The sequence below is a fragment of the Triticum aestivum genome, chromosome 2A (assembly GCF_018294505.1).
Source record: "Triticum aestivum cultivar Chinese Spring chromosome 2A, IWGSC CS RefSeq v2.1, whole genome shotgun sequence".
NCBI classification, from domain to species: Eukaryota; Viridiplantae; Streptophyta; class Magnoliopsida; order Poales; family Poaceae; genus Triticum; species Triticum aestivum.
The window spans coordinates 635,362,676-635,374,006 of NC_057797.1; the positions used below are offsets into that span (position 1 = coordinate 635,362,676).

At 45.8% G+C, this 11,331-nt stretch overlaps 1 protein-coding gene across 3 annotated transcripts; it reads left to right on the top strand.

Moving 5' to 3' along the window:
• The first annotated feature begins 4,341 nt into the window (after nt 1–4,341).
• Nucleotides 4,342–7,117, top strand: LOC123189910 (uncharacterized). 3 transcript variants are annotated; one of them, XM_044602427.1, is made up of 7 exons: nt 4,342–4,544; nt 4,646–4,812; nt 5,067–5,162; nt 5,256–5,342; nt 5,456–5,587; nt 5,677–6,679; nt 6,765–7,117. In XM_044602427.1, exons 1-7 carry the CDS (start codon nt 4,437–4,439, stop codon nt 6,792–6,794), a joined length of 1,623 nt encoding a protein of 540 aa, XP_044458362.1. In that variant the 5' UTR covers nt 4,342–4,436; the 3' UTR covers nt 6,795–7,117. The 3 variants fall into 3 exon arrangements, with proteins under 3 accessions (XP_044458362.1, XP_044458363.1, XP_044458361.1); XM_044602426.1 differs by having other exon boundaries at nt 4,344–4,544; nt 6,760–7,117; XM_044602428.1 differs by lacking the exon at nt 5,256–5,342 and having other exon boundaries at nt 6,760–7,117.
• The last annotated feature ends 4,214 nt before the right edge of the window (nt 7,118–11,331 follow it).

Sequence of the window (11,331 nt, forward strand, 5' to 3'; positions counted from 1 at the left end):
TTCTTGGTCAAAATTTATTTACAAAACAATAAAAAAAGCAGAAAGTGTTTTTTCTCAGTTGGTGTCATTGTGACCCAATGATGTATGATAAAAATAGATTGAGATAAATGTATCAAACTGCCTAAAATTAGTTCTTAGTATTTAAATTTTTTTATCTCCATTTGAGACAGTACATATTTATCAATAATATAATTTGTATATAACATTTGATATGATGTTGTTATATGACTATACTGATCAAACTTTTAATAGTAGATGCTTTGAGTGTCTAAGAAAAGATTTGTAGATATATGTCAAAAATCTAGCCGCGTAAATGCGCGGGTCACCCTGCTAGTTTCTATGAATTGAGATTCAGGACTAAGATTTGAATGGTTGAGGGGTCTAGGTCGGGTTTTTTCTATTTGGGTGCGTAGATTGAAGATGATATGTTAGAGTTGTTTAGAAGGAACAATAGAAGAATCGAGATCTTAAGAAGGAGCAATGGCGGCTAGACCATGCAAATCTTACTAGGAAGAAGACGCCAACAAAGGAGAGAGACGTAGGAAGAGGAGAAAATATATTTCCATGTCACCCATGTCTGAATAACGACCGGTCCTACCCTTTTGTATAAACGTACATGTCAACATCGTGCCAGTCCGTATTGCAATATATTCCCACATAAATAACGCTTCATGCCGTTGCACAGCAAAAAGAGGGCACAAATCTTGATGTCCAAACGAACGACGGATCTGTTGTTACATACCTCTCCACTAAATTTACCATTACCGCGCACACACACATCTCCTCGTATAGCGCGGAAGCGTAGAGGAAAACAAAACCGTCATTGCGATCGCTCTCCTTGACGCATGGCTCCTAATTCAGCTTTGGATTCATGTCTGCTGGTTAGAGACGTCATCTGCGTTGTCTGGGTCGATTCCTCCACTCGACGTTGGAGGGAGTGATCCGGCAGGCGAGGTATGGTGCCAGGCGGCATCGTACATGGAGTGTTGAATTCGAGCGCTAGTGTGGTCATGAGAGAGGGTCGGAGCGAGGTCCTGGGTGGTTAGGGTGAGAGAGAGATCGGGAGAAGGTGGGACGATGTGCGTTTCTTTCATGTTTTCCTTATTTTGTGATGTGTGATTTATTTTCAAAGATATTTTTTTGCGTGGGATTGCTGGATGGGAAGAGGTGGGGATCTTTTTCCATCAATTTTTGTGTGGGGGCGTATGAGGAATAACCATTACAACGACAATGATAGCTGACTCTCTCCTTTAGAGCATCTCCAATAGCTCCCTTATCCCTGAAAATATTATTGTTAGGGGCCGTTCGGAGGCCCTCCGCTCTGCGCCTCCGCTCCGGAAGCGGACGGAGCTGCGGCTAGAAAATTCAGAATGGCCGAAACGGTGCTCCCCAGCTTCGCATATTTTGAGGAGCTGGTGGATCCCCGAACTGGCCCTTAGAGTTAAGCCAAAAAATAGCCCTTCAATAGCTCCCGTAAACATGAATTTTCTACGGACCTCATATATCTCACCAAATTTCCTTCACGTTTACGGGAAGATGAACCTTTCCATATAATTTGGCGGGTTGAAAATTGTCTGGAATTTGACGGGAGGAGACCGTCAAGCAACCCCCATGCTGCCACTACGCCGCCCATCTCACCTGTTATGTCTCGCCGCAAACACGCTCGCACCCACATACACACCCGCGCACCCCTCCTACACACACACACATGTGCATCGTCTCGTGCCAAGCTCGTCGAGCACCTACCGCCATGGCCATGGCAGACTCGGGCAACCCCCCCCCCCCCCTAGTCCTTTGCAGTTCGCGCCTCGTGCACCCCCGTGTGCCGCAGCAAGCAACCACACCCCAACGCAACTCCTCATCGTCGGTCGGGCTCGCTCCGACTAGGTCCGATGCCTCGGTTGTGCTCATCCATGACCGCCTGTCATGCGTGCCTGAACTGCCAAAAGGTCTTGTTTAATTGAAAATAGAAAAGGTAATTTTTTTTTAAGAAGAAGATGTTTACGGGAACGAAAAGTAGTCAACATACAACTTTCCCTAAATTATCCAAACATCCGGTAAAATAACTTTTACAAAAAGGCTTTTACAGAAGCTATTGAAGATACTCTTTAATTGTAGTGATGTGTGTGCTGATAATCTCACCACTAGAAGAAAGACTTACCACACCACATTTCTTACATGTAACCAAACATCAACATGTTGCATCTAGGGAGCATATACTTGCAACCAGACACCATGCTTGTGTTTTTAGTGTCATGCAGCATGAGATTTCGTGGTCAACAAACGTTTGACCTAGTGGCTGTCCTTACGCTGCAATGTAGCATGTAGAAGCAGGTCCGTCCGTGCTTATCAGACGTCAACAAGCGGATATAAATGTTATTTATCCTTTTATATCATCAATATATCAGGTGGAAATTTGAACGAAAAAACATAGGCCACCGTTCGACCTCCTCGCCGCTCCCCCGTATGCGTGGTTTAACCATCCTGACAACAAGGACAAATGATGATATAACAGGATAAATAATATTTTTATCTTGTCAGTTCTTCATGTGTACACAAAACAATATTTATGGATTTTTTCTAAAGGTTTTTCTTTGAGATAGTGAAAGTTCCCTCGAGATGTAGTTTAACTTGTAATATTACATGATTAGCATTTTTCAAATACATGATTAATATTTTTGTATATACATCAGATACATTTTTAGCATGATTAATATTCTTTGAAAAAGATTACATGTTTAGTATTTTTTAAATACATGTTTAATATTTTTCAAATACAAGATTAACATTTTTTAAATATAAGTTCTGATGTATATTTTTTTCGTACACATTATCACTTTTAGGTATACATCTAATAAATTTTTATACAATTTTACTTTTTTTGAACATATGATAAACATTCTTTCCAAATACAAGTTTTGGGAGCATTTTTCAAATACGTGTTATATATTTTTGGATGTTATGAAAAAATTAAGCTTCATGGACATCGTGTACATTATATAATTGTTTTTTAAATGTCATATTTTTTAAAATGTGTGAACATTTTTAAAATTCAATGTATGTTTTTAAACATTTTTTAAAATGTCACATATCTTTTTTTGTAATGCATGATTTTTTTTAAATGTCGCAAACACCACAATATAAGTTGTTTTCTTATACTCCCTTCGTCACAAAATAAATGACTCGACTTTATACTAACTTTAGTATATAACAAGAAAAAAATAACAACATGAAAAATGTTTATCCCTTCTAGATTATGTTGATGTAGCGCTGAGTTAAGGGTGACCATGAGGCCACATGTTCGAGCTGCGGGGCACTCCTTTTTCGGGTTAGATTTTCATTTGAAAATTTTGGTCCATGTTTATTTTCTTGACAAGAAAGCCTCCATGATTTTTTGGTCCGTGTTTATATAGTATATAAGATATAAAGACTAGGCGTGCTTTCTGAGATAGAAACATCACCGGCCTGGTTGTTGTACACGCGAGCCTACCAGCGACTAGTCGTGGGTTCAGAACCCCACCCATGCCCTAGCTTTTTCATTTTACTTTAGGGGCTCAATACATAAATAAAAAAAACTTGAGGGTTTTTCTATAAATATATGGATCCTCCGTCTTAAAATAAGTGTCTCAACCTTAGTATAATTTTATATACTAAAATTAATACAAAATTAAGACACTTATTTTGGAATGGAGAAAGTATCATGCAACATCAGTTGACGGTGGGCCCTGGCCATGTTGGCATGCTATGCAGGCGACAAATACTCCCTCCGTCCCAAAATTCTTGTATTAGATTTATCTCGATACGGATGTATTTTTTTTTTGCGGATGTATCTAACACTAAAATATGAATAGATATATCCGTATATAGACAAATCTAAGACAAGAATTTTGGGACGGAGGGAGTATGTTCAGGTAGGCAAAATGTGACCGTATTTATACGTTCGTGCAAGTTTGGTGGCCAAAAACACATATTTTATAAATTTATACATCAAACTAACGGTCACTTGTCACGTACTACAAGTTTTCTGACTCCTCGGTGTATTTACCTCATAAAAAATCTGCATGACTTGATTGAGATCATCACCAGTGGAACAGAGCTGGAGATCGAACATTGGCCCGTTCAAACTTCCGAATAAAATACTGGCACGAAACGTAAGGTCCCACGCACGATAAATTTCGAAGTTTCGAACGCCTCGATCGGTCATCAGTCATCACTCACCAGCGCAGCCACCCACCACCGCGCCGCGCCGCGCCGCTAGTGGCCTCCACCCCAACAACGGCCAGATTCCTCGCGAATCCAAAGGGAGACGCAACCAAAATCCCCCCCGCAAAAATCCCCCCCAAAAGCTCAGTTCAAACCGAAGCGCTCCATTAACAACTCCATCTAAATCGAATCCCGCAGCCCACCCCCACCCCCACCCCCGCATCTCCGCCTCCATGGGCTGCTTCCTCGCCTGCTTCGGCGGCGGCGACGGCGACCGCCGGCGCCGGAAGCCGCGGAGGCGCTCGCCAGCGAGGCTCCCGCCGCGGCCGCGGCCGGACCATGTGAGATTCCTGGTTTTGGAGCACCCCGTCCTGCCTGCCCTAGCTAGGGCGCCTTGGTTGCGGCGAGTTCGTTCCTGATCGGCTTTGGGTTTGCCCCGCAGGTGGCTCTGGCCGGCGAGGCGTCGTCGCTGGCGGATGCGGTGGCGAAGCAGGTGTCGGCGCCAATGCCAGAGGCGAGAGCTCTGGCGCCGCCTCCGCCACGGCCGCCGCTGGCCGTGGAGGTTACGGGGGAGGTGGTCGCTGCCGCGAGCCCCGGAAAGGAGCGGAGGTGAGCTTATAACCTACATTGCGTCGTTGTTTGCCCACGGTCGCTCCTGTGCTCGGATGCTCGTGTTATGTACCTGTGTGAGTGTGCGCGATAGAAATGCCATGACTGGTTAGGAGAGAATTGCAGCTCTGGTGTTTGCTAAAATGCCACAGAGAAGCACCATAGTAGAATTATTACTGGTGGATACAGGCATAACTTGCTCACTTGCGCCCAACAGATGCGAATTGCCGTTCTTACTGCTGGTTTCTGTGCAGGGAGTTGAGCGAGCAGAAAACTGTGACATCGCCAACGCCGACAGTGGATGCCGTGGAGGAGGTGGTCACTGCCGTGAGCCCTGGAAGAGAGCTGAGGTGCGTGGAACCTTCATTGGATGGCCATTACGTGTCTCCGCGTGTTTTCAGATTCTGTCAGTAACTTGTGTTTGCTGTGCTGTTTCTTGGCAGGCAGTTGAGCGAGCACAAGGAAGCGCCTGCACGCTCTTTACTGCTGGAGAAGGTAGTCACACCACCACTCCCCGGAAGAGAGCCGAGGTGTGTGTGACCATCCATTCCTCGCCTGCCTTTACGTTGCCTGTGCATGTTTACGGATTCCTTAAGTAACTTGTGTTTGCTGTGGTGTTTCTTACTTAATTGTTTCTTTGCAGGCAGTTGAGTGAGCACAAGGAATCACCTGGACGCTCCTTGCTGCAGGAGAAGGTGCTCACACCACCACTCTCCCCAGTGAAATGTTCACCTGTGGCAGCAGCTGTTGCTTCAACTCCTGATATGGAACTCAGGTAGATGAATGAAATGTTTCATCCTTTTTGTACGAATTATTATTCAGATTATGTGCCTGTTAATATATGCTGTCTTTCATGATGTGTAGGGAGGTGAGTGAAGAGGATAGCCGCAGTGGTGGCAAGAAGAAAGTGACATTCGACATGAATGTTACAACATACGAAAATACATCGTCACCTGACCAAGAAGAGATACCCTCGGAGCTTGTTAAGTGGATGGAAGATGAAGAGGAAGAACACATGCAGAAGACTGTTCTTTTCTCAGAGAATCATCGGTACGGGAATTGCACAGACAGTGATGATGACAATGGAGATGAGTATGGTGAGGATGACAACTACGGTGATGATAGTGATGCAGAGGAGGATTTCGTGGACTGCAAGATTGACTTGCTGGATGAGGAGGAAATAAGAACTGAAGAGAACCCAGAGGAGTCTCAGGAGTCTCTGTTCTCACTGCCAATGTCTAATTATACGCAGGATGACCAAGATGTCAGCAGCCCTGTGCCCAACAGCAGTGTTACCCCTGCACAGGAAGAAAGCCCTCTAATCCAGGGGAACAATCACCGTGATAGAAGCCAGTATGTCCGTCCTGTTTTGAACCCAGTTCAGAATCGAGAACAGTGGAAGGAAGTTAAGGCCCAAGCAGGACCAGTTAAGAAGTTGTACAAGGAGAATGTAAACTCGGTGCCAAATGTAGGTGCAACCCTTACTTGTAAGGTTGCAAATCAGACGAAGATTGGCCCTAGCAACTCTAGCAAGGGGGAAGTTTCTGTGGATGCAAGCCTCTCTACATGGCTAGTTTCTTCAGACAACTCAACAGTTGATAAGGCGCAAAGTAAATCCCCCCGTTCAGTTTCCTCTGTATGCAGACAAGAAAGGCCTGTCCTGGGTGCTTTGACTGTTGATGACCTTAAGCAATCGTCAGCTACATCATCTCCACGAAGGTCTCCAAGCCATAACCGTGAAGAGGTGCCGATCTTGGGTACGGTGGGAAGTTACTGGAGTAGCACAAAGCAGGGTAATGAGTACTGTTCTTCTAGGTCTGATTCAGGAACTAATGGAATCCCCAATTCAACAAGCAAATACAGAGAGGTGCACTAAACACGCCGAATGCAATCATGTATTTCTTGCAATTGTGAGTGATATACTTATCCGTTAATGATTTGTTGCAGGACAGAAGGGTGAACTGGCACTCGACTCCCTTTAATGTGAGGCTGGATAAAGCTATGAAGAAATCTTCTGCATGAGTTGCTGGCACTGCTGCTAAAGATCTTTAATAGTTAAAGATGTGTTGAGTTGTATAAAGAATATCCCACTTTGTGTAGATTTATAACTGAATCCAGTTTGAATTTTATGTATATTGGAGGAGAGATGTGTGTTCCCTTCTTGTGCCGGATATAGAAGTGCCAAAGAATTGGCTTGTTTGCATGACTGCCTGTGTGCATTGCAAATTGTGACAAAAGCTGTGTGCCTGTGTGCATTGCAAATTGTGAAAAATTGGTTATTAGTTGCTCATCTTTTCCTGTCCCATGTTTCTTAAAATTTCCAGCTTGCTTTCATTTTTCTATGACAACAGGGCCTTGTGGGTTCTGAATTTGATGTGGAGACAAAAGCTGGAAATGTTGGCACAACCTCGATTTCACCGTAAGTTGAGTAAAGCACACGAGGCAAGAACAAGGTAGTCCTGGCAGCACCACAGTTAAAGATTTGCAATTGCATTTGAGGTTTTTTTTTAAATGCTAGATGCTTACTCGGTCTCACACTATACAAACGCATTATGTTCTTGTCGGAAATTCCGCATATCTTTTTTCCTGTCTTATTTCACTTGGGACTACTGCTTAGTCAACCTCTTGGGACCACTCATGGCTGCTAATTCAGTTGGACTAGCGCAAACATTGTGTTCATATTGCAAATGATGGTTCACATGATGTAATACTGTGATTATTCTTCTCGGGGGTTTTGTGGCGACCTATGGGATTTGTTGCATACATGAAAAAAATCGCCACATGAGAGTTTTGAAGTAGTGTGACCCTTTGTACATGTTATCCATGTAGAGAAAACCGATGCGACGTGGTACATGGACGGCTTGAGATGTTGCAATGTTTTTGCATGTGTTCTTTTATAAAACACGAGAAATCCATAGCAATGCGGTCTCGGCTGTCTAGATCAGGCCACACCTACTTTGTGCGTGTCGGCAGCCAATATTGGTGCCCTTGTTGGCAGTGGTCGCAGTGGCTGTTGCAGGTGGCTGGGACACGCGGTGGATGCGGCTTGGGGGAAGCACAATAGAGGGGTAGCCGTGGGGTGGACCGTTGTGAGGTGCTCTCCAGCTCTAGGCCTAGGTGGGTTGTCGCCTGGACGGGGCTTGCTGCGACCTTGGTCGAAAGAGGGCGGGTGGTACGTCTTAAACGTATCTATATTTTTTTTATTGTTACATCATATTACCATTTTTATAGCAATTTATATTATTTCATCGCCACAAGTTCCTGTTTCGTGAAGATCCAATCTGGAGGCATGTTTCGGGGCTCTACCAGTGGGGGAGTCCATTGCCAAAGGCTTCTTCATCAACCTTGTTGCCTCCATGCCTATGTGTGAGTAGTTCCATTTGGACCTTAGGGTCGGTAGCAAGATGACTCTCTCTCTCTCTCTCTCTCTCTCTCTCTCCAATACCATGTTCTCGTGAGCTGCCTCGCATGATCGGGATGAATTCGATGTAATCGGTGGAGTGTTTGTCGAGATATTATGAATTGTCACTTTATGATTTGACTGTTCATTGAAATCAATTGAATCTTTTGAGGTCTTTTTGCTGTATAATTAAATAGTTTTGCATGCTCTCTGATCTATCTATCTTCTCTGACCTGGTTTGATGGGTTTTTCTTCAGAGGAAGTGGTGCTTTGTAGTGGGTTCAATCTTTCGGTGCTCTAACCTAGTGACAATAAGGGCCAAGACACGTATTGTATTGTTGCCACTAGGGATAAACGATGGTGTCTTATCATATTGAATGATGTTTCATGTTTATTGCAATGCCCTGTTTCTTGTAAACTCAGGGGCTGTTTGTGTCGGGTTTCGGGTTCCGGCAGACTCTTGAGGTTCGAACACTGGGGTGCGCGCGGAGATCTCTCCCCTACCGATCTAAGTCCGATCCTCTCGTGCGAACTAAGATGAAAATGATGAACAACACAAGAGACACGATGTTTATACTGGTTCGGGCCACCGTTGTGGTGTAATACCCTACTCCAGTGTGTGGTGAGGTGGATTGCCTCTAGGGCTGATGATGGACAATACAAGGGAAGAACAGCCTCGCGAGAGGTGTTCTTGAGCTGGTGCGATGAACTGCTAGGGTGAGTTCAGTCGCCTATCTCTCTCTCTGCTGGGGTTCTACCAGATCTCTCCGGGGGTCCCCCTACTCTGTGGTGGCTAGCTCTATTTATAGAGGCCCTGGGCCTCTCCCCAAATAATGAGCGGGAAGGGCGCCAACAATTGGCCATTTCGAAGGGGAACATTTAGTACAAGTTATCCTGACCAAAGGTGGTCTTCGGCTGCCAAAAGCACTGGCGATGACACCGTCTTGGGCTCCACGGTGACCTCCGTCCTGCCGTCCGGCTGGTCTTGGTCTCGTTGCACCGGAATGGTAACATTTGCCTGATGCCTTGGCCTGTGCTTGCCCCCTTTGCACCAAAGGGGAAACAAGGACACTGCGCAGGCCGGCGCCCGCCTGGCGCCCGCCTGGTCTCGATCGTCATGGCTTGCATTACGGGTTCCTCGCGAGGTACCCCTGCCTTGATCTCTCCGCCTCCTCGCGAGCCTGCCTGATGAGGCTGCCTCTGAGGAAGCTTCCTGTCGTCCGCCCCGCGAGGCTTGGCCCCTCGCGAGGGTCTTTGAGCTTGAGCTGATGAAGATGGGCCGCGCTAGGCCCCGCTTGAGCCCGCCGCAGGCTGCAGGCAGGCAAGTCTGGGGACCCCAGTTCCCAGAACGCCGACAGTAGCCCCCGGTGTTGGGGAACGTAGTAATTTCAAAAATTTCCTACGCACACGCAAGATCATGGTGATGCATAGCAACGAGAGGGGAGAGTGTTGTCTACGTACCCTCGTAGACCGTTCGCGAAAGCGTTATATCAACGCGGTTGATGTAGTCGTACGTCTTCACGATCCGACCGATCCAAGTACCGAAAGCACGGCACCTCCAAGTTCTGCACACGTTCGGCTCGGTGACGTCCTCGCCTTCTCGATCCAGCAAGAGGGGCGAAGTAGTAGATGAGTTCCGGCGGCACGACGGCGTGGTGACGGTGTTGGTGAAGAACAATCTTCGCAGGGCTTCACGTAAGCACTACGAAAACTATGACGGAGAATAAACTAGAGGAGACGGGGTAGCCGACACACGGCTTGGTGTTTCTTGATGTGTCTTTGGTGCTAGCCCTACCCCTCTATTTATATGTTGAGCCCTGGGGTCGAAACTTGGAGTAAAAGCCTCCTCAAAGTCGGTTTCACCCGAAAGGCAAGAGTCCTTCTCGGACTCCAGGGCTAGACGCCAGGGTTCCTGGCGTCTAGCCTCTGGTCTCCGCAAAACTTCCTTTTGCACTTTTCAAAAGCCTCGTGGGCTTTCCCCTTTGGCCCAGATAAAGTGTTCTCGTGCCCAAACATTTCGGGGAACATCCGGAACCCCTTCCGGTGAATTCCGAAACCCTTCCGGAGATCAAACACTACTATCCCGTATATCAAACTTTATCTCCGGACCATTCGGGAGTTCCTCGTCATGTCCTTGATCTCATCCCGGACTTCGAACAACATTCGGTCATCAACATACATAACTCATATAGTACTATATCGTCAACGAACGTTTAAGCGTGCGGACCCTACGGGTTCGAGAACTATGTAGACATGACCGAGACACCTCTCTGGTCAATAACCAATAGCGGGACCTGGATGCCCATATTGGCTCCTACATATTCTACGAAGATCTTTATCGGTCAGACCGCATAACAACATACGTTGTTTCCTTTGTCATCGGTATGTTACTTGCCCGAGATTCGATCATCGGTATCTCAATACCTAGTTCAATCTCGTTACCGGCAAGTCTCTTTACTCGTTCCGTAATACATCATCCCGCAACTAACTCATTAGTTGCAATGCTTGCAAGGCTTATAGTGATGTGCATTACCGAGTGGGCCCAGAGATACCTCTCCGACAATCGGAGTGACAAATCCTAATCTCGAAATACGCCAACCCAACAAGTACCTTTGGAGACACCTGTAGAGCACCTTTATAATCACCCAGTTACGTTGTGACGTTTGGTAGCACACAAAGTGTTCCTTCGGTAAACGGGAGTTGCATAATCTCATAGTCATAGGAACATGTATAAGTCATGAACAAAGCAATAGCAACAAACTAAACGATCAAGTGCTAAGCTAACGGAATGGGTCAAGTCAATCACATCATTCTCCTAATGATGTGACCCCGTTAATCAAATGACAACTCATGTCTATGGTTAGGAAACATAACCATCTTTGATCAACGAGCTAGTCAAGTAGAGGCATACTAGTGACACTCTGTTTGTCTATGTATTTACACATGTATTATGTTTCTGGTTAATACAATTCTAGCATGAATAATAAACATTTATCATGAAATAAGGAAATAAATAATAATTTTATTATTGCCTCTAGGGCATATTTCCTTCACCCGGGCCCAAGGCGCGCCCGGGCTGGGCCCAGTAGGAAAACGAAAGGGCAAGCGCGAAGCACCGC

Excerpts from the sequence above, each read along its gene's own strand:
- LOC123189910 (XM_044602426.1), top strand. The coding sequence starts at position 4,437 with ATGGGCTGCTTCCTCGCCTGCTTCGGCGGCGGCGACGGCGACCGCCGG. Across the intron at positions 5,343-5,455 it reads CTCCCCGGAAGAGAGCCGAG|GCAGTTGAGTGAGCACAAGG; the intron begins GTGTGTGTGACC and ends GTTTCTTTGCAG. Across the intron at positions 5,588-5,676 it reads ACTCCTGATATGGAACTCAG|GGAGGTGAGTGAAGAGGATA; the intron begins GTAGATGAATGA and ends CATGATGTGTAG.